The sequence below is a fragment of the Phragmites australis genome, chromosome 12 (assembly GCF_958298935.1).
Source record: "Phragmites australis chromosome 12, lpPhrAust1.1, whole genome shotgun sequence".
Taxonomy (NCBI): Eukaryota; Viridiplantae; Streptophyta; class Magnoliopsida; order Poales; family Poaceae; genus Phragmites; species Phragmites australis.
Genome location: NC_084932.1, coordinates 10,380,845 through 10,404,862, shown reverse-complemented (window position 1 = coordinate 10,404,862; position 24,018 = coordinate 10,380,845). Strand labels below are relative to the sequence as shown.

Genomic DNA, 24,018 nt, shown 5'->3' with positions numbered 1-24,018 from the left:
TAACCCAAAGGATTAGATAATTTATCCGGTACCTCCGCACATATTATTGAGTCAATAAAGGAGGGGCGGGGTCTTTGGTATTACCTTCAAGCCAAACCAAAATATGAATGTGAGGCAGACCGCGCTTTTGAAATTCGACGGTATAGAGTACTGAAACAAAATAGCAATAACAATATTAAGAAATCACCCACAAAACCCAATGCCCTACTTTCTTGTATTGGTGCATGTTTTTTGCAGAGTGGACAATTACTAAATGCTTCGTAATAACTAATTTTCCAAATAAGAACGACATATGGCAAAAATTTGATAATCGTACCTACTTGTGCCTTCCCAAAATAAGCACCTTTCTTCAACTCATAAACAAGCTCCTCGACCTTTAATTTGAAGACTCGAGCAACTAGGTCAGGTCTAGCGTTAGGTCTTTGCCCTGGAACAAATGTAAGAGCATCAGCTATTTCCTGCCACTTTGGATTACAGGTAAAAGTAATAAATAGGTCCGGAGGTCCATAGAATCGACAAATTGCCATTGCATCTTGATAGTTCTGTACCATGTACCTTTTACTTCCTGTAAAGCTAGAGGGTAAAATAACTTTTTTCCCAATATTCTTCCCATCAACATCACCCTTGTGCAGTGCATCTGCAATGCCCTTGTACACCTTGGACCTTAAGTTTTTATTGTTTTTCGTTATGAATCTAAGCCTGTTCTCCTCTACTGATGCAAAAGCGTCAACAACATATTGCTGGAATAGTCAGTCGCCACATATTAGTGTTGTTGCCTCGCATCTACGTTGTTGTAACTGGAAAGCATAGTATTCGAGCATGGTAACCTCATCTCTAACTCCAACCCGCAAGGTTCCTGACCAATTGTATTTAATCCCTAAGTTGAATCCTTGCTCCCCATAAGGGAACAAAATTGGGTATTGTAAGGCCATATAGTTCGCATGAAGGTTGCTAATTCTTCTAAGCCCACCACCTTTATCTTGAATAATTATGTCAGGACTCTTCTTCTCCTCTGAGAAATCCCCTACTACTAAAGCAGCTATCTCCGATCCTGTCGGTGCACTATACTGAGGTGCAGACTTGGACCTATCGTGCAATAGCCTAAGGCGCAAAGTTTGGCATTGGCTCTGTCCCAATAGGCCCCTAGCCGCCCTAAATAATTTTACCAACTCATTTGATTCGTCAAACATCCTTAGCAAGCCCTCAACAATTTTTTTATCAACTCCGTTATCATTATGACAATCCCTGTCTCTCTCAAAAATTGATATTCGATTCTGGACCTCATTTTCAGTATAAAAAATATAGAGTTGCGCATACACTGGGGGCTTACCATCATCTGGTAGCAAAGATCCAATTCGATGATAGACCTGGCCATTAATTTTAAATACATATGGCCCAGGACCCTTGTTTATACCGGTGTCAATTTTAGCACCGAGTGATGTAAAAGCAAACATCGAATTATATGATCGAATAGACTTAATGAAGTATTTAGATAAAACATCACCGTTTGGATTCAACAACCCAGCCAGAAATGGAGGAGGATCTTTTTGAAATGGCAACCTGACCTTACCTCCCCTACAACAAAGATGAAAACAAATACAACTGCCTTCACCTGAATATGATCTTTTTACACGTTCTTGGTACCAAAATTGTGCACCACAGTACTGGCATTCATGTGCAGGAGGGCCTTAGTATGAAGTCTCGGGTGAAAGGTATACTGCAGAGGAAATAAACCAGTAGATAACTTACAATTTTATTTAGTCAGAACATTGGCATGCATCTATCTACTAATCTAAACACATCTGTTGTTACCTGGTTTTTTTTGGCTGGACAGCACAATTTCCTACATATGGAATCAACACTCACATGTTAATGAATAAGTATTGTAATCTTTGGGCATCCATAATTATAAATTGAGCACAAAGAGGTACACAATTCACCTTTTTTCTTTGCCTGTCTTATGGATCTCCGAAGTTCCTGCCTCTCCGTGTCGTTCCCCCACCTATAGCTAGAGATGTAGGAAACGAAAATAAAAATGCGAAATAAAATATTTTTTCTATATATGCATATACTTTATTTTCAGGTATTTGACAAAATTAATATGCTGCATGAGCATAGCGCGGCATAAGTATAGAGTATCCATGGGTATTCCACAGAAAATACTCCAACTTAAAAAAAAATTAAATAATACAATGAAAAGAGCAGGAAGGTAGGTAAGGACACCTAGCTCTGCAGCTGCTCCTTTGCCACGCTGCCTCTTCCTTGTCCAACTAGAGGAAGGTGCCCCCTCCCAACCAACGGGCAAGAAGGCCTAATCGTCTCAACTCTAGGCGATACAAAAAAAATTCTTGTTTGGACTAATATGTTTGATTGAAAAATGTGAAGGGTTAGTCTTGAAAATGATCAAAGAGCGGGAATATGCATGTTTTATGGCATAAAAAAGATGACCAGCTCAAGGCAACATGGAAATGATGAAAAAACTAGAACACATGCATGTACAAGATATTTTATTTTACCGGTCAAATGGTGTTTAGAGAAGGGAGTGACTAGATTATTAATCTCCACAAAAATTCAGCTTAAATAATGTCTTGTACAATGAGAAGGAAAAAAGACAAGTTTTTGTTCTCCTGAAATTTCTCTTTTTTGTTTCTCATTGTTTGAGTTAAAATTTGTGGATGAGAGCATACTCTACAATATCTAATGTTTTCATAATTTTGAAGGTCTTAGCAAAGGAACATAATAGTTTTCTAATTTTTGAAAAAAATCCCTTGTCTCATGGTTGAGCGACAGGGTCTATTTGTGTGAAGTTTGCAAACGGTTGCCTAATTAATATTAATAAATGATTAGTATATATATTTTTAAAAACTTATTGTGAAAGCTCAGTGACGTGGTGGCTTTTTTACTGAGATTAAATTGTAGCAAATTAAAACAAACAACGAAAATAAATCAATATAAGAATTTTTTTTTAAAAAAAAGTAGCTAGTCCTTGTTGAGCTCTATATGGGCTAACTATCTTGGTGTTAAACAGCCCTTCTCTCTTGTAAGGAAGCAAGGTTCCCGTAAAGAGAAAGGGAGCAATTGTAGAAGAGGATAGGAGCGAGGAAGAGTTCAGTAGTCCAGTCTTTTCAGCTCCCTCCTTGTGTGCGTCCATCCGAGTTCCCATGGTGTTCTTGGCTGATCCTTCGAAGAAGAAATGTGAGCCACTAGTGCACTGTAGCACTTCTACATTGAATAAGTAGTTCATGAGCAGGTTTGCCGATATTCTTGTAAGCAACTCAGCATGTCGCCTTTTTTTTTCCCAGCTGGAGAAACTATCTATCACGAATTGGAATATGCCCAGTTACTGACCCTATCTCTGCAATCCGTTCACCCATGTGTGTGTGCTTTGTGTTGCAAGTTTACAGACGATCCAGTGCAAACCTGCTAATAGTTAACGTAGAGTTTACATTCATTTCCATTTCTTGTGCTTACAAGTTACAATTCATTCACTCATTGGAGTTTTTTTTTAGGGAATACGCCCACAAGGGGCCAGAAGCTCTGGATTATTCTCAAGAACACCGTACAACTACAGCAGCTTTTACAAAAGGGCACTTTGCAAGAACTAGAATAACAAATTGGCCCTGCAGACTATTTGGAAGCACAGAAAAGAAAAGAAAAATTACATCCAGGTTCCTCCTGTGACAGCACCATCGATGGGGAAGAAGCCCGAGCCGCCAGCCTGCCGCATGGACTTCACACCAAAGGAAGGCCAAGATCAAAGAACCAGGGGAACTTCAACAACGAAGAACAGCCGACTTCTTGAAGAGCACAATCATCAACGTCGGGACCTGTTGGTGTGTATGACCAGGAGTCGTCGAGCCACCACAACGCAGATGAACAAGGTGCCTCACCATGCATACCAATTGATCATCGGTGATCCAGCGGACGATCACCACGGCATAGGCACTTGAGGTAGGGGAAGTCGTAGCCGTAGATGTGGTTGAAGCTTCACTGGGCTCGACCTTGAAAACCTCTCACCTTTGAATCTTGTGCGATCAACCCGAACATGGAGAAGGTTGTGTCCACCATGAAGCTCTTTACTCATTGGATGAGTCCAATCCAGAAATTGGATGATAAGCGGGAAAAACTTAGCGGTAGCAACCAGATTGAAATATGGGTGAATCCAGAGCCAAAGAAGAAAGAGGGGCAACCGCACGCCAGGGAGGAAGCGGGCGGCACCAACAAAAGGCATCGACTTTCTTTTTTTTGTTTTAGCCTTTTTAAACTAATATTTTAATAATAACTTGTGGAACCCAAAATTTTCAAGAACTAGCACTTTTTGTCACGTCCAAGTGTCTGACGTGACTCTCCAACTTAGTCACCCCATATTCATTAACGTGATCAAAGTGGTCACGCTGGCGAAACCTCAACGCCTTTACACGTAGATTCGACGTGGCAGTATGAGTCACGTCAAATTGGTTGGCGTGACTCGGGTGAACAGTATTTTCGTGGATGAACAGTATTTTCTGCGGTTTTAATTGTTCTCTTTCCGCTTTCTCTATTTGAGCAGTAGGGTTGCCGCACTCTAAAATTTATGAAACTTTTTCTGTATGTCCTATAATTCATGATGAATCCATTTTAAAAGGATTCACCTCAATACCCCATCTAGGTTTTAAAATAAAAAAACTCCAAAAATAGTTACTTTTAGAAATTCTAGTAATTTTTAAGGCCTCAAATAAATTCTCAAAAAACTGAGAAAATTCACTAATATTCCTATCATGTGGCGTAATAATTTCTAAAATTATTTTCAACCCTAGGTTACTTGGTAAAAAAAGTGAGTTTCTTTGCGATGCTCCATTTATGTGCATTTTTGTCATTTCATACTATTTAGCCTTGTAAACGCCCTCTAAATAATTAGCAATTATGTTTGATTTTCCTCAAAATTTTGCCAGGGCTTAATGCAACATGTACATGTCCTATTTGCAAACATGAACATCCAATAGAATCGTAAATTTTGAATTATTCAATTTCGAATGTTGGTATATGTTACAATTTGTTTTATAACAATAATACTTAGGTGACTTGTGGAGCCAAAAAGAATTGCCATTTGCGGTCTAAACCATACCAAATTTATTGTATGGATAGTTCAGAATATGTTTTAGCCGAACCACACACATGATTTTTAGGAAAACTAATAAACTTTAAATTGTACATGTTCAAACATGGCTAAGTGCTATGGCTACCCACAGCCTTTGAGACTACAAGGTGAATTAAGCATTTTGAAACGTACATTTAAATTAGGAAATAATTTCCAATTTTGTTGAAAGTAGGCAACTGATAACATTAATGTTCTTAGGTTTAAGCCATGAGATATGTTCATCAAGAATCTATACACAATTTTGGTTACATTGAATGAAACAGTGGTAACCATTATCCATTAGTAGTTTAACTGTGGATTGGAATGAGCCATCCGATGGTGATTACACGACAGAGCTTTTAGCATGAAATGACAACACATCTGTCATTACAAGATTATCCGAATATATTCTGGATGACAAACCAGAAAAGGTCCATAGACTTGATTTTGTACTATTGGATCAAGAGGTATCCACAAACATTAGGTACTTTAGAAAAAAATAAAAGAGTATACATCATTTACAATAATTTTCTATGCAAATGTATAGGGAAATGCAATGGAAGCTCAAGTGCCACAACGCCATGTAGATCAATTCAAGCCACACCTTAGAGAAGGAGTTGTATATTTCATAAAGTTTTTTCAAGTATTCCCAACTAAGAATAATTATCGAGTAGTTGACCATATATACATGATAAAATTTACAGGTCACACTGAGGTAATTGAATTTCCTGGTGCTTCTCCAATGTTCCCCAAGTATGCATATACTCTTAGCATCCTTTGATACATTAAGGACCAGAATTGATTACACTAGAGACATGTCAGGTAACTATATATTTATTTATATATTACATCTACCATTCCTAATATACATTTTATCTATTGTAATACCATCATATAACTTTAATAAAATAACATATAATCTAATATTATACAGACACAATAGGACAAGGGGTCTCTATTGAACCTGCTACAACAACTTATATCAAAGGTATTAAGAAGACAATATGACACCTCTACATTTCGGATGGCAGGTATAACTACATAAAATAACTTATTGTAATTTATATACCAATTTTTACTCCTTTTCATTTATTCTTTCTCTTTAGTCTACAATTTAAAGTTTATTAGTCTTCCTAAAAATCATGTGTGTGGTTCAGCTAAAACATATTCTGAACTATCCATACAATAAATTTGGTATGGTTTAGACCGCAAATGGTAATTCTTTTTGGCTCCACAAGTCACCTAAGTATTATTGTTATAGAACAAATTGTAACATATACCAACATTCGAAATTGAATAATTCAAATTCTACGATTCTATTGGATGTGCATGTTTGCAAATAGGACCTGTACATGTTGCATTAAGCCCTGGCAAAATTTTGAGAAAAATCGAACATAATTGCTAATTATTTAGACGGCGTTTACAAGGCTAAATAGTATGAAATAACAAAAATGCATATAAATGGAGCATTGCAAAGAAACTCACTTTTTAACCAAGTAACCTAGGGTTGGAAATAATTTTAGAAATTATTACGCCACATGATAGGAATATTAGTGAATTTTGTCAGATTTTTGGGAATTTATTTGAGGCCTTAAAAATTACTAGAATTTCTAAAAGTAACCATTTTTGGAGTTTTTATTTTAAAACCTAGATAAGGTATTGATATGAATCCTTTTAAAATAGATTCATCATGAATTATAGGACATACAGAAAAAGTTTCATAAATTTTAGAGTATGGCAACCCCACTGCTCAAATAGAGAAAGCGGAAAAGAGAATAATTAAAACCGCATGAAATACTGTTCATCCACGAAAATACTGTTCACCCGAGTCACGCCAACCAATTTGACCTGACTCAGGCTGCCACATCGAATCCACATGTAAAGGCGTCGGGATTTTCGCCAGCGTGGTCACTTTGGTCACGCCAATAAATATGGCGTGACTATGTTGGGAAGTCACGCTAGACATTTTGGCGTGACAAAAAGGGTTAGTTCTTGAAAATTTTAGGTTTGACAGGTTATTATTTAAATATTAGTTTTAAAAAAGCTAAAATAAAAAAAGTCAAAGGCATCACACCTAACACCAGGGGAATCAACGAGTAGTGAAGCTTACGATGATTACCATGGTCGGCGACATGGAAGCGAGGAGCTGCAAGACTGTACAGAGAAAGCAAAGCTAAACTAGATAGATCTAGGCTTGAGAACGGGGTGGCACCCCCCTCCCTTGCGTTGCCGGCAAGCCCACCAGAAAGGAGAGGAAGAGGCATCACACCTAACACCCTTGCGTTGCCGGTCAAGGAGGATTGGAAACGGGGGTAACAGGATGCGAGGAGATGCTACAGTAACTGGGACGCGTTGGAGAGCGCAGTGTAGGAGAACGACCACTCATTTGCAGTTGTTGGTCAGTTTTGTCATAGTTAACAGAAGAGTAGGCCCATATAAACATTTCAACTGGATGCAATGGCAAAAGGTAGAGTTGCGATGTCTTAGTTGCGTGTGCCGTCCTACAAGTTAAATAGTCGCATTAGTACCCCGCATGTGCCCTCCCATTACGCACTCACGCACTTGGGCTATTTTGACCGGACATGATGTTTCTGAGGTAAATGGTATCAGAAAATAAATTGTATATATTGCCAGCTCACAGCACCAAATTAGAACTAAAGAATTACACCTCTGATGAAGACAATCCGAAGTACTAGCTCTAGTGAAGAGAAGAAAACCCCAGAATAAGACGCAATCACAATCAGAGCAACCCACGGAAAGAATGGAATGGGAAAAGATGCATCGCACGCGAACGGGAATCTTCTGATCCGCATCTTCTCCCTCCTTCCCTCCCTGCAACCCTGTCCTCACCTCACCTCTCATCTTCATCTTTTCCATCTCTCCGAAGCCACGGCTTGGCGCCTCCTCTTTTTACCACTCACTGCTGCCTCTTAGCTTCTGGACCTTTTCCTCCTGATTGCTTCGCAGCAGGCGACATCTTCCTTCCGGCAGCTACAGCGACTCCACCAAAGCACCCTCCAAAACTGAACAATGTGTTGCTAACAATGGCAGCTTATCTTATGAACCAACTAGGCAACTATAGTTTACTACCACCTCTTACCTGAAACAACAAATAGGTAGGTTTATTGACAGCATAAAAAACACGCCTAAAAATGACCTGCTAGTTTTATTCAAACAATACAGTAGCTATTCCGTGCTGTACATTGGCTGCACAGGTACGCGAATGGTGACACTTTGTATTGCTCGTTTTATCTTGGCAAGCATGACAACAAAAGCATCACATAATCGCAGGGCTAGCTCATAGTACTCTCGATAACAATCTATGTTGAAATACTACAAGAACTACATATGCAAAGGGCAATGGAGCAGTAAATTACGGGTAGCATGCTCAAAGTGAATGGACCGATGCCTAGCTAGCACTTCATAGCGTATAGCATTTGATCTGTTTATTACAATCTATAGCAACTGATAACAGCTAATCCCGAGTAAGAAGTTATCAATGTTCCCCAAGGTAAAAGTTAACTAACCTCAGTTTATGGCTCCTCGTGCAAAAATGACCAAGGTCCCGATTTCCATAGCAACCTGAGATTTGTCCAATCAGTTCACTAATATTGGAATATAAAAGAGCATCCATTACATTAACTAAACAGGTGTACAAGATGATGTCAGGGCGCCTTGATGTAAGCTGTTGTTCGTGACAACGTACAAACATGTTGCACAAATGAAGTCGCGATGACAAGTGGAAGCTCTAACCAACATGAGAGGCAGTAATTCAAAGAGATTATGCTAGGCCTTGGAGTGTTCTTCCCTGAATCTGGTATATTTGAACTAGAATCTGGCTTGTGCTAGAATAAATGCTCCAGAAGTATTTAGCCATCAGAAAAGAAGAAAATAACAGCCAGCACATATCACCAACTATAGTGGTAGACTGGTAGTAACATAATGCTGCTTGCAAATACAGGCCACCCTGAAAATTTATGGATACAATTACCTATAGAGCTGAACATGCATAGGAACATTATTCCCTAGTCTTCAGATACTATTATTAGCAGTTTCACAGTTAAGTCACATGGATTTTAGTTTTTCCCCCAAATACGCAGGAGAGCTATGCATCATTGCATTAAGATAGAAAGAAAGTTCACATACAACGTAACGCCTAGAAATTTACATTACGCGCCACAAACAAATGAAGAACACGACCACATAGGCTTCTCTCAGCAGTATGCCCGGCCTACAGATAGCTGTGACAGACCTTTGGCCCCTGCAGAGAACCAAAGCCAGGCCTCATCTCCGGCCAAGTGCAGGACCTTTTGGACATTCAGCATCTCTCCATTGAACACACAATCGTTGCAGTATTTCCAAATGAGCCAAGCACCGAGAATGACCAGTGAATTAAAACCGCCCTTCACTGGTTTGGCGAACCTGTTGCTTGTCCTCACCCCAGTCAGTGAATACCATGTCGTCTGACTGCGGTGAGACGTCCGGAAGACCAAATCGCCTGAACAAGACCTGCCTCGCAAAAACACATGTGGTTAGGATGTGTTGGATCGTTTCCTCAGCCTGGTCACACAGCGGGCAGCTCTTCGGGTGTGGCAGTCCCCTTCAGGCCAGTCGCTCCGCCATCCAGCACTGGTTGTGTGCTGCCAGCCAGAGGAAGAACTGGCAGCGCTTTGGTGCCCATGACTTTCATATATGTTTCCACAGCTCGAAGAGGGTGGAACCTAGGAAGAATGCCTTATACGCCGACCTGGCCGAGTACTGTCCCGACTCCGAGAGCCACTATCGATGTTCATCCTGCACATCTGACTGAAGCACGACCTCGGACACAAACACGTCAAGGTACTCTGAGAGGGCTGCAACAGATGGTGCCCCATGGATGTCCTGGACCCAACGGCCACCCAACAGCGTCTCCTGTACTGTGCTCTTGCTGGGGATGAGGGCAAAAAGATGGGGGGCAAGGTCAGCAATCAGATGTCTCTGCAGCCACCTGTCTGTCCAAAACAAGGTGCTGCTGCCGTTGCCCACCATTGTAATCACTGAGATGGAGAAGAGTGCCTTGACATTGGCATGGACAGGCACTGCGAACCCCGGCCATGGTTTGCCCGGTTGTGTTTTATATAGCCACATCCATCTCATCCGCAAGGCCCAACCAAGAGTCGTGAAGTTGTGGATGCCAAGTAAGCCAAGTTCGCGCAGCTGACACACCTTTGACCAGGTCATTAAGCAATGCCAGTCATTCGCCTTTTCTTTCCCTCTCCACAGAAAAGCATGGCGTATCTTGTCAACTGCCCGTAGCGCCCAGATTGGGAGATCCGTAGCAATGCATGATAAACTGACATCGACATCAGGACAACCTGCACCAAAGTCATCTGTCCAGCATGTGTCATTAGCTAGCCTTCCATCCTGGCAGCTGATCCACAATCTTGTCAATGAGTGGCTGTAATTGTGCCTTTGTCGGTTTCTTAATTTGTAGTGGCAAACCGAGATATTTGCATGGGAATTCCTTGATTTCAAGGGGGAGGCGGTCCTGGATCAGATTAAGATCATTCTCAGTGCACTGAATCGGTGTGACGCATCTTTTCTGAATATTGGTTTTGAGACCAGAGACCGTGCCAAACAACTACACGATGTCTTGAATCATTCCCATGTCCTCCATGATCGGCAGAATGAACAGAACCACATTGTCCGCATATAACGAAATTCTGTGTTGAATATTCTGATTGGACAGTGGCTGCAGCAGTCCCTCAGCACTTGCCTTGTCAAACAATGCATTAAGCACATCCATCACAAGAATAAATAGCATTAGGGACAAGGGATCGCCCTGCCGCAGCCCGCGCCAATGGTGTATCTCATCCCCTGGAACTACATTGAATAACACCTTGGTGGTCGATGTTGCTAGCAAACCAATGAGCAGATTGCGCCACACTAGGCCAAAACCGAGGTAGCCAAGTACTTCAAGTAAGAAAAACCAAGAGACCGAATCAAATGCTTTCGATAAGAAAGCTTTAGGAGAATCCTTGGCTCCTTCTGCCCGTGTAAGAACCTCACGGTCTGCTGGACCAATAAGTTGTCTTGGATGCAGAGGCCTTTAACAAATGCGCTCTGATTTGGGGAGACCATCTGCTGCAGCCGCCAGCAAGCCGATTGGCCATCAACTTTGTCACCAGCTTGGCAATGCTATGAATAAGGCTAATGGACCTACAATCCTTGACATGTACGTCGCTGTCTTTCTTTGGTAAAAGAGTCAAGTAGGCCGTGTTTAGCAACCTTAAATTTCTTACATTTCCCCGCTGTACCATTGCCATTGCCGCCATAATATCATGCTTGATAATCGGCCAACACACTTTGTAGAACCTGGCAGTGAAGCCATCGGGTCCGGGCACCTTGTCCGGTGGCAATTCTTTGACACGGGCCCAGGGCCGTGAGATCATATGTTTGTAATGGCAGTGCGCCAAGATCCAGCGAATGTGCTGCCTGTTCCACAGTGCCAAGCAGGTTGGAATAGAACTCAAAAACAGCATGCGCTTTGTCTTTGTGGCTGGTGAGGACTTGGTCGCCGACGAGTAGCTTCGGGATGAAAATTTTCCTCTTGCGGCACTAGGCGTGGAGATGGAAGCATGCCGTGTTAGCATCACCTTCTATTGAGCCAACTCAAACGCAACTGGAGCCATGCTCTAGGGTGGCTAGCCAAGACAGTGCTTCTTAAGGTTGCGGCGCAGCCACAGCTCGTTGCTGGACAACGGCCTAGAGTCATGCACAATCTCTAGTTGATCCGTGATCCCCCTAGCCAATTGGAGTTGTGAGCGGATGTGGCAGACTTTCTTCTGGCTCCAGCTCTGTAGGGCTTTTGCGAGTGCCTTGAATCTGACCAAGAGTGTCTCAATCGGGCACGCCTGCGGCTCCGTCGTTGACCAAGCTCGGAGGACCTCCATGAATCCATCTTGCTTTGGCCAGAACGCCTTAAAATGGAAGCGACGTTTTGCCCATAATGTTATCGTGCAAGCCAACCAGCAAGAGGCAATGATCTGATGCCTAAGTTGCATCACTTTGCAGCAAGCAGTTCGGGACAATTGTAGAACAAAAGACAAGGTCAAGCTTGACCAATGTCGATGAGTCTCTCATTGGAACACATGTATTTGCGGCCAAGGAGAGAAATTTCCTTGAGCTCGGTGTCATCAAGCAGTCGCTGAAAGTGTCCTATCATGGCACAGTCGATGTTCGGGTTGTTGTCCTCAAAGCGATAGATTAGATTAAAGTCACCTGCCGCGACCCACGAACTCGAGCATTGGGTGCGGATAGTACGGAATTCTTTGAGGAAGAGAAGCTTCTCAAAGTAAGATTGTGGGCCGTAAATTCCGGTGAACCACCACGGTTGCTCATCAGCCGCAACAAATTAGATCAAGGCAGAGTAAATGTCCATCCTAGAGGTAGCAGCTTGGCAGCTTCCGTCTCCAAGCTATGAGCACTCCACCATGAGTGCCCTCAGCCGGCAAGAACGTGAAATTGTTGAATCCAGGTCCAAGCATAGATAACACAGGCTGTTGGGAAATATCCTCCATTTTCATCTCTTTGACACACGATGTCAATTCTTTTAGAATCGACAACAATTGGAACAAAAATCTTGTTGGGCAATTGAGTTCAACCCACGGACGTCCCACACCAAGATATAAGAGGGATTCGTTGTTTAAACTCAGATAAATGCAACCAAAACCCAAACCACACCCGGCTAGCATGATGCGGCGATAACCTCCGCCGTCCAATGCTCCTCATCTACATCTAATCCACACACTCATGCTCGTTGATAATCCCGAGCGTGCGCATAACTTTACATCAGGGCTTCGATGCCTACTACGCAGAGGTGTGGCTCCAAGCGAGAGAGATTTCTTTCTTTGTTTTTTAATTTGCGGAATAGGGAGCAGGTTATCTATCTTCTTGGTGATCCGAGAGAGGAAGTTAGCCTAACTTGCATGCGGACCGAACACCAAGAGTTGAAGGTTGTACCGTGGCACTCGTCCCAACCTTGACACACCGCCGACGTCGTGTACACTATTAGTCCTTCGAGCAAGGATATTGGCTGTGTGCTGGTGTGGTGTGGTAACGATCCAGATGAAGGTTGCAGTCCAACAGGACTGACACTCCAGATACACCGTAAGCTCGGTAGGAGACAGGCTCGGGTGTAGAGGTCGGCTCCTGGTGTAACGTCATCACATCAAGAACAGGCCCATAAACCGAGGTAGGCCTAGGCCTAGTTAGCGAACTCGCCTTTGCCTTCACCCCCTCACTCGCCCTGTGCTTGGAGTTACTCTGCCCACAATCATCAATGGTAGGGCTGAGTGTTTGCATGGCCGGACTGTTGTCCCTAGGAGCCACACCTGAAGCAGGAACCACCATCATGGTTGTTACCAGCTCTTGGAACTCTAGTGTAGGCTCCACAGGAGATTCGGACCAATGATCGTTGCCAGATTCAGAACCAGAAGGAGACGGGACACGAATTCCTTGGCGACTGAAGTGGACCTACGACGTCAGCGACGATGACGTGATGGACCACCTCGGTTGCCATGACTAGCATACTGAAAGTCATCACCTGCAACCATCTCAACCGCGACCGACACGTCGGAATTGTTGACATTGACAGCAGCACCAGGCTCTAGTGGTGGTGAGATGCGACGCCAGACAAACCGCCTCTTCCCTTGCAACGGTCGAGTCATGTTCATCACCACTGGCACGTAGTGGGAGGAAGCACGCAACTATGGGCACTCGAAGACCTGGTGAGCCAAGGTCAGGCAACGAAAGCAGCAGGTCTGATGCTGGCACCTGGCCGCACGGTGACCTATCGTGAGGCAGTTGAAGCACTTGCCTCGAAGATTCTCAGCGACCGAGTTGACCACGTCTGGACCTCGCTCTATCACGGAGATGTGTATCTCAAAGCAGACCGAAGGGGAGGGCCCAGGGGACGAGGCACGCCGGGTGGGAGCACAACATGTGTGCACCTTGCAACCTTGCGGCACGGTGATGGTCAAGGTCAAGGAAGACGAAGGGGACGATGCGGCGCCTACAAAAGCCCCACTCACCACCATGCCGTGGTAGGAAATCGGCGCAGTAGCATGATGCGCTGAAGAAGGGCGATAGGGTGGTAGCGACGAGAGGCTGGCATCAAGCCATCGTAACTCCTTGGATCGGACTGCCGAAGTGTATGGTGGCGCAAACGGCGAAAGGGTGGAGCCCGACGCTTGGGCTGTTGGTTAAGAGGATGTGGCTAGCTCTCGAGGGTAAGACACGACCGTGGTGGTGGCCGTGAGGCCTTGGACGGAACTGGCGTGAGACTAAGGAGGGAGCGCCGGGGTGAGGTGGGAGAGGAGCGGAGGCAAAACGTCCATGTGTGCACTTGTTGGGCTTCCTAGAGTGAGTGGCCTATCTACTTAGGAATGCAAGAGGTTAAACATGGCTCGGAGCAACATGAACAAATAGGAGGGACAATAATTACCACATGGTATGATTACAAACATAATACCAATACTTTTTTACAAACAAGAGAGGTAGACATTGAACTGCATGATCATAAATGCATTGTACAGGGTAAAAGATAACATAACAACGAGCATAATCACCTCAGGATGCCTGCAGCCATGCGCAACCCCATAAGTGTTGTCAAACCAGCCCAAACTCCAGCCAGGCCAAAAACAGATGGAGCATATAACAGGACTAGTGATGACATTATTCCAACCACAATCTGTATTCAAATCGAAATCAATAAATCAATGAACAATAGAGAAAAAAAAAAGGATACCAAAAGCTAGCGAGTACTAGTTACCATACCGTAGCTTGAGCAACATAGTCAAAATCTGATACACCATAATGGAGACCATCAAAGATGAATGCCAGAGCATTGACTGGTTGACTGGCACAGACAAACTGAAATACGAATTAACATTAGAAAAAAAAAAGACCTAGATATGATGTAAAAATAAATGGTAATGTAGGAAGGTATACCAATGCGCAAGATTTGACGACCATTAGGACCTCAGGGTCACTGGTAAATAATCTTGCTATATTGCCAAATGATCCATACAAGCCAACAGCTAAAGCTAACCCACTAATTACTCCTATCTGCAAGAGAGAATAATTATATAGCAATGGGTGAAAAAGCATATCCACATAAATAAACTCAACTTCATGTAAAAAGAAATGAAATACATATCACCTGCAACACAAACATTGCTATCTTTTGAACCCTTTTATAGTCCAATATTGCATAAGAGCTTGCTATCAGCGCCTAAAAAATGCAAGCACAGTTAATTGGACTTTTGTGACCAATAAATCATGAGATCGTCATCTGGATAAGCAATCTTTGCATTTAGTTGTATGTACTAGAAGTTAACAGGTTCTGTATAAAAATTGCTATACACAAAGATAATTGCAAAGGAAGCTGATTTAAAAGTGAGGATGATTTCAAAACTGAAAATACATACCTGGGCAGAAACAGCTAAAGCATCTGCAAGCAATGATACAGCAAGCCATACTTGTAAACAAATCTGATGAGCAGCCATAGCCGTTGGGCCTTGTCGAGCAGCCATTGATGTGCCAATGGTCATAGTTAATAGAATTGAGAGGGTTCTTCCCAACAGCATACCACCTAAGAATTTCAAGAATACACAGAAAATAGAGGTAAAATGGAGGCAAATACAGAAAACAAGGAGTTTGGGAAATATAGCACGAGTGCATTAGTGCTGGGAAAGATGACATGACATCTCAAGAGACTGCATGCTGTAGACCTGTATTTTTTTCCATTGACTAGCTTACGACAAGCTTATGGTGTTAGCAAAGTTGACTCTTTCCTTCCCTGGTATTGGTCACATTAGTACATATTTCCTTCTGGAAAACAACACTATTTATTTAAAATGGCCTCAGATTAACAGCAAAGAGAAGGACAAAAAGACACTTTTGTTGCAATGTCCATTGGTTAGTGGACGTATTGTGTGTGATAGTAAAGATATACAAGTGCCTGGAAATGAGAGCTTTATCAAGGATAAGTTGGTTATCTTAGCTAGTATAAACTGAATCAGTAGCCCTCTCATTTGTTCTTTTCATAGACTTGAGTTTGACCAAATTAAATGCATCATGCAGCCAGAAATGGAACTATTGACGTGATAAACCTATATAATTTACTAAAATAGCTCAAAACTCCCTGGGAAAAGTTTCAAACTCCAATAAACTGCACAATGTGGATAACAAAATCCATACTCCAGAAGCCATCATATACAAAAACTTTGATATGGCACACACCGCAAGTGAATAAAATTAACTAGTGGGATTGTAGCATAAACAACTCACCAGATTTTAGATATCCACTAAAATCTAACTGGTCCATCCTTGGAGGAAGTAGAACAGCTCTTTTACTTAGAGATCGGAGAAGCAACACTGCAATAATGTACCTGTATTGTGAACAGAGATGAAGTTAGACAAACTCACATTTTAACAGCAAAAAGTGATGGCTCCAAATAGCCCAAGATATGAGTACTACACTGCATAATACCATTAATAGGAACTTACTGGGATGCAACTGTAGAAATTGCAGCTCCAGTAATGCCAAGCTGAAAGCCATATATAAGTAGAGGAAGAAGGACTACAGCTGAAAGATTTCCCAAACCTACAGGTTTTTTTATAAAAGAAAATGATACAAGCATCATGAAGTAGAAGAGGGATTTGGTACAAATGAAACTTGCTTACAAACAGTAGCATATGCAAAGCACAAAGGGTTAATCATGCATCACCTATAATATCAAGAACGGAACATTATAAAATATCCTACAACACAAAAGGCAGTATTACTGCAGAATATCTGATAGGAATGCTAAAAGGAATATGTCACCAAAACTAAGGACTTATCTCAACAACAGTACGCTGTTACTTGCATCAAAAGGTCCTAAGCACTCTATCACAACTTGTGCAAAAATGAAATTGTGCAATAGATGACTATTTCTCAGTAGTTACCTATATAAAGTAAAGGAGTCTTGGTATCCTTGAATCCACGAAAGATACCCTGGACTGCTAACATAATCACATTTGCAGGTGCTCCCAAAGCTCTCAATGAAATAAATAATTTTGCAGGTTTATGCATTGGAGAAGCCTGTGTAAGGAATAAGGTGAGATATTCTGCTAATTGCAGCAAGTGCAAAATTAATTGTTCTGAATCCAATTAATGAGCGATTGTCCATAATGACATAGAATGAGAAAGCAAAGAGAAAATAATATTCCCTACAAACATACAGGTGACACGCCCATTAGTTTAAGAAACAATCCTGATCCTAGGAATAATGCCGATGCTTCAATTATACCGATTCCAGCAGCTAAAATCAAAGCAGACGATACAGATGACAGCTCCAATTTGCCTGCATTGATATCAGATATCAAGTTTCATTGCCTGAGTTATAAAGAAATTAGTCATGAAGTCCGAAAAAAGATATTTATCTGATAATCCAGCTACCTGAACTAGAATGCTTGCTAACATTCTTGGAAATATCCTCTGCCACAAATGAGGTTGCAATGCTCAACAATGGAATGTTGAAAATCTTTGATAAAATGTTAAAAATTGACACACCAATACCGGCCGATGCCAACTCCAGAGCACCTTCAGAACATATGGCTAAAATGAGCCAGATAAGAAGGAACAGCATGCTTTCATGTAGTAAGTAATGGATACAGAAAACAAAAGTCTCCAGGAGTGCAGGCAAACACTTGGTGTATGCTGTAACATGCATAAGGCTCTGCATATTTTAATCTGCATGCTATTTCACACAATGCACAATTTCATACCGAATAAAGGCGTTTTCATATAAAATTCACACAACACTGTGATGTGCCACTGTAACCACCACATTCATGCCAGAAGAATCTGCTGTTTGAAGTAGTAACCATGCACTAAGATATACAGCAGTATGTTAGCACACAGAATAGTTCAAATAGTAATATGCTTATTTCTCAGAAATTAAAATAAACAGTAAAAGGCACAAAATGGTCATTTGTCGATATACAAGGAACAAGAGTATTATTTGGCATCACCCATAGTCTAGATAACGTTGCAGTTACAGTTTCTATCAGATTATTTTGCATAATGCACAACACATACTTTCCCATGAACAAAAGATGGGTTATAGCCATCAAACTTAAGCAATGAACATGCAATTTGGCACTCTGTGAAAGAAAACAAGATATAGCAGCACAAAGAAGGTACCTAATCGACCAATATATGCAGTCTCCAAAAGTTGCGCCAATGGATCAATAGCTTGACCAAAGACTGCCGGTAGAGCTAGAAGAATTAGCTCACTTCTGACACCCAAAGAATGCAGTCCACTGTTTATTTGTCAGATTGTTACAGAATGTACAAATATGTCATTCAGAAATGTAAAGATTACAGGTGGAACATAACAATGACAATGGGATGCAAACATTTAGGTCAATCTTAGCAAATTTCTGTCATTTTACTGGGGCTGGATGATTCAGAAAAAAAAAAAGATAATATGGAAGATAGGTAGAAGTCTAGAACTAGAAGAATCCCAATTCCTACTGAAGTTTATGCATTTGGAAGTTCCCTAAAAAAATGCCATCCCAACTATGCAAAACGAGATGGATGGAGAAGTTGTGTGATGATGTGATGGATATGGAGAATTGTTTTTTAGTTACTAATACACATAATTTAAGTCCAACATAGACATTTCAGAGGAACAATATGTTGCGAACAACAATTGCATCCATTTTAAAGTGAAAGATTTCAGCATACAATAAAAAAAATTTGTGTCAAGTTTCACAGGGTCATAATCATCATCAACATTATGGAGGGTAGGGACAGTGCTCTAAGGCTAATAATTCACTTACACTAGTAATTCATTCCACTGGCATACTAAACGAAACAAAGGCATCGCTCACATATCCCAATTGCCCATTCTAGAGAGCTCTCAACACTGGTATAACTATATATGAACCAACAATAACCAGGACTTGGCAATCTAGAGAAAGAAGCATACAAAAACAGAAGTCGCATTAGGTAACTTCCAATATGGAGGCCATAGACAGGAAGACAGAATCTTACATGACAGCATCCTTTACAGCACCAACAGATATGCCATCGCTTGATTTAAGGCCATTGTTACACTCATCGGGAGTGGCGCTATATCCTGGAAGTGACTGACCGTTGGCAACAGGAATGGTGCGGCGCCTTGTAAAAGCCCCCACCCCCAACTTGGTCGATGGATAAGAGGTGCTTATGTTGTTTGCTTTTTTCCATACGGGAGAAGAAGCAGACGACCTGGTGTGTGTACTCCTAGTCCAACATAATGCAGGGTGTGGAGAGACAAGCGCATGATAGTTGTGCGTCATTGCCTTGATTTCTGACGATCACCAACACTGGTCGTAGGTAGGCAGCCTAGACTAGCTGCTGGTGCTCTGATCTACAAATGAAGTGAAGCAATCCGGAGGGGTGTCAATGTCAACAAGTTTGCCAAAGGAAAAGTACAGAAATCCACATTCCTGTGGAAGGGATAGCAGTAATTTTGCCGTCTGGAACAAAGGAATCATCAATCACTTTCATCTAAATAAAGTAGCCTCCCCGTGATTTCACGGAAATCAAAATTCCACCCTCACCTCTGATTTTCTCTTCCGTCGCGTAAGCCCGAGGCAGCCGCCGCCCGCAGCCTTTGATGGCGCAACGCCACTCGATCCGACCACGTGCGCACGACCCCGTCCGGACAGCCCACCGTCAGAGCCCCAGGACGTGCCCCGCCCAGCTTCCAGAAAACCCGCCGCCGCAGCCACCCGAGTAGCCCGAGCCCGGTGCCGTGGGCTCCCCAGCCCGCGCCGCCCCCGTAGACGCCGCCCCCACCGAGCAACCTGCCGCCGTGGATTCCCCCAGCCGCCACAGTTGCTTCCAGAAGAGGGTTCGATGCGATGCCCGTGAAGGGTGATGCGATGTCCGGACGGGGGATGAGGACGGTGTGCGGATGGATCGTTACTATCCCAACCATATTAAAAAAAAATAGAGAAAGAAATAATTTTAAAAATTATGAAAGGAAACCGTTAGAGTGTTTAAAAGATCGAAAATTCCTTCATAAAGAGATTCTAGTCCCTAATAGAAATCAGTTAGAAATAGTCTTATATTTTCGCATATATGAGAAAATCGAATAAGAAGACTTAGAAACATGATAATTATGCTACTAATCCTCAACCATATAAACACATAATTATCACAGACATATACGACCTATTGTGTATTTTTGTTGTACAAATAAAATGAGGGTAGGCTATTGCATAAAGAAAATGGCAACAAAAATTATATATTTGTGTCTCAGTTGTGTGTCTTAAAATTTGAATGCGATATTATATGTAGCATGATTTAGATAATTTACTCGCCCTAAATCTTGATACCACAAAACATCACATTCAAACTCATTTCGATACGTATCATCATTGAAAAATTGCATCTAGCGATCAAACACAGTCATTTTTCAATATGTGGCATCATATGTTTAGCTTTTTTGATATTGACCGAAGAACACGTAGCTAAAATCTAACTAAATTCCTATAAAAAATTTATCCACTAAAACATAACTAAAATTCAACTAAATTTAGTATGACATCTCCAAGAATAATTTTTCTACAACTAATCATTTATTTTTGTAACAACACACATCCAAGTGCTTAGATTTAGAGGAAGGATTAGAAAACAGTTGGAAATTACCTTGGAATGACGGCGATAAGGAGGGAGCGAGTCGTCGGAGTGGAGTAGGCCATCATCAGGTAGATGAGAAGGCGGTGTTGGTTCTGAGATGTGGAGGAGGACACGGGGTGGATAAGGCTATGGAGGACGCAGCGTGGGGAGGGAGCCGAGGCATTGGAGTGGAGGAGGCTATTGTCAGGGTAGATGAGGAGATGGTGTCCACCCTAAGATGCGAAGGAGGTTGCGCAGTAGAGGAGACCGGAGTGGACGCGATGTGGGAAGGGAGCCGAGGCATCAAAGTGGAGGAGGTCGTTGTCGGGGTACATGAGGAAGCGATGTCGGCTTCGAGATATGAAGGAGGTTGAGGAGGAACGGCAGCTGAAGTGTTAGTGTGGTGGCTCAGGAGCGGCTAAGCGTTGAAGAAACGTAGTTATATAGTGTAATGATTCTATCACTACTAGTTTGTAATCTCGAACCAACAACGATACTATCAACAAAAATGCAACTAAAAATTACTAATTGAAAAATCACATGAGGGGAAGACGAAGGAGCAACGACGGTTTATGAATTGCATATGGCTCAACCATTCTCTACCATTAGTATTAATTGTACGGTTCCCCTTCCTTCTCCACCACTTCGCCTCATTCCATCCACGATGTCATTCCTCCTCCTTTGATCCACCACGCAAAGTTTTGTTACAGGTCTATCCAACAATTGCTTAAATTTCATTTGACGCATGGTTGCACTTGGTAAGTTTCATTCAACCAAATGAAATTTATTAGTTCACATGACTAGTGCTAGCATTCCTTTTAGAAATTTATTCCAAACAATTCTTTTTACTGAATTCAATTTTATTAATTATACAATGATGGTCTGTTACACAATGTTTATTAGAATTTTGCATATATAGAGCTGCATGAAATATTACATTTTTTTAATATGTATAACCTTCTAAGAAAGTATGAGGATAGAAGATTAGATATGGTTGCTTTTGTTGTCCAAGGTCTTGATGTTCAGTTTGAGCCAGTTGATAATGTGTTTTATATTGTGATGGAGAAAAGTGCAACATATAATCTTTGCTACTGGGCCGATCGCGTAGCAACATATTTGCTTGATTCAAAAAACTTTAAGTTGGCAGTTCACCAATGTGAAGACATCTTCATATCTTTAATGAATGTAGGTGATGTGAACAAGATGAGCAACAAGGGCGTAATCTTTATCTTTAAGAATGTTTGTTGTAGACACATAACTGAAATATCCCCTACCGTATTGACTCTGATGATCTCATATCTTTGTCCGACGATGACTTTATTGTTGAACACTTTGATCATCGAAGGAAAAGGAGACATGGATCCACACCATTAAAGCCAAGTGATGCAAAATGTTAGAAGATGTACAATTTGTGTCAATGAATGTAATAAATATATTGAGAGGTGAAAAAAAGGATAGCAAAACTAGGTAGCAAGCAATGATAATATCACTGTCGGTTGGTAACCAGAACCGACAGTGATATTATTAACATAAAATACAACTAAAAAATTGTGAAGATAAATAACTTAATATTAAAAATTGCAAAGATGAGTAATCTGAATGTAGATAACTTAATATTAACAAATACAATCATACTGATCACAAAACGTACTAACCGGCTATGTGTGACTAGAAGATAAATTTTATTTTATTTTATAGGTGAAAAGAGGGTGCTTGACCCAGCAGGATCAGGAAAGTCACTCGTGCGTTCCAAACCACTACAAGCACAACACAACCCTTTGGTTATACAAGTTTGACCTGAGGTTTATAAAGCATAGATGATGTTCCTCGATAGGCAGAACATCACTAGGGATGGAAAATGGATAGCATATATCTGTATTATCTGATATTCGTATTTGATAAAATATAAATGTGGTAAGAAGAATCCGTATTCGATTGACAGACGGATACGAATACAGATATATTCGAATTCGTTTTCCCAGATATGAATATGGATATATCCGAATCTATTTTCCCAGAAATGGATATGGATATGGATAATATCCACATCCAAATATGTACCAATACTTCTATGGAATATAAATATGAGTAACATAAAATTCTATTCTTTTATCTTGTTCTCTTACTTAATTCTTTCGATCTTATATATTATTTTATTATTTTGTATTGTTGTAGCTATAAATCTGGTCATTTTATCTCCCATCCAACAGTCTAAAATCATCTAAAGTCATGGCATTATATTAAAAGTGGTTATTTGCCTTAAGGTAGAGGATCAATCCACTAAAAATGAAATTCCTTATGTTGAATTGCCATCGTGCTCGTGTCAAATAAATTTATTATTTTACAATTTGTCGTTAAAGCTATAGGATATTCACATACAATTGAATCTAGTATATATTTGGATGTGGATTCGTATTCGAATAATCCGATTCGCATTCGCATTTGAGGATATTCGGATTCATATTTGTATTTATATTAAAATATGGATAGCAATATGAAAAGTGGACTATTTGATTCATATCTGATATGTTTTCAACCCTACTTGGCACAAACAAGTCTAAGAACAATGATTTGGGCCACTTCTCTTGGTTTGTAGCCGAGGCAACACAAGAGTGATGAGTCTGTTCAATTATGATAAGTTCATAGAAACTAGTTATCTAGGCAAATCACATAATATTAATAAATACAAATTAAACCATAATACATAAAAGTTCATGACAACAATTGAAAAACCCTCATGATATTTAACTAGTTATCAAATCATGTGCCTCTTCCACCAGGCTGACGTGGTTCACTCTGGTGAAGATGACAATATTGTTATCAACATTGTACTGATGACCATGTAGAAACAGAGCATTTCTAGGCAATGTATAGATAACATAGCAATAGTTGTTATGAGTATCAAAGGCAATCCTGGAGAACACAACATTGGAATGAGTCCCTGGTGACGAGCAACAAGCTAGCTGACCTTAACCCTCTAAGGATTAGAATGAGCCATCACAATGACAGTAGAAGAATATCTACAAAACATAAGACAAGAAAAATATAGAATGTAAATAAAGAATAATGAAGAACTAGATGATGATGAAAATAAAACCGTGTTTCTTCACTAACCTCTCGCAATCAAAGTAAAGAAGTGCAAAGAACTCTGCTCTCACTAGTGTTAGAGTGAATTCTCATTTGTGGCATATAGAAAATGACA

The 24,018-nt window shown here is 41.1% G+C and overlaps 1 protein-coding gene across 5 annotated transcripts; it reads right to left on the bottom strand.

Moving 5' to 3' along the window:
- Positions 1–7,717: 7,717 nt before the first annotated feature.
- Positions 7,718–20,111, bottom strand: LOC133886615 (protein DETOXIFICATION 45, chloroplastic-like). 5 transcript variants are annotated; one of them, XM_062326341.1, is made up of 15 exons: positions 19,754–20,109; positions 19,203–19,560; positions 18,348–18,466; positions 17,601–17,744; positions 17,384–17,505; positions 17,108–17,243; positions 16,667–16,763; positions 16,448–16,548; positions 15,586–15,749; positions 15,318–15,389; positions 15,107–15,223; positions 14,933–15,028; positions 14,725–14,846; positions 8,644–8,698; positions 7,718–8,216 (listed from the first exon to the last, which is right to left on the bottom strand). In XM_062326341.1, the coding sequence occupies exons 2-14, from the start codon at positions 19,487–19,489 to the stop codon at positions 8,650–8,652; spliced, it is 1,626 nt and encodes a 541-aa protein (XP_062182325.1). In that variant the 5' UTR covers positions 19,490–19,560; positions 19,754–20,109; the 3' UTR covers positions 7,718–8,216; positions 8,644–8,649. The 5 variants fall into 5 exon arrangements, with proteins under 5 accessions (XP_062182325.1, XP_062182326.1, XP_062182323.1 ...); XM_062326342.1 differs by having other exon boundaries at positions 7,718–8,139; XM_062326339.1 differs by lacking the exons at positions 7,718–8,216; positions 8,644–8,698 and adding an exon at positions 8,720–9,083 and having other exon boundaries at positions 19,203–19,669; positions 19,754–20,111.
- Between the last annotated feature and the right edge of the window lie 3,907 nt (positions 20,112–24,018).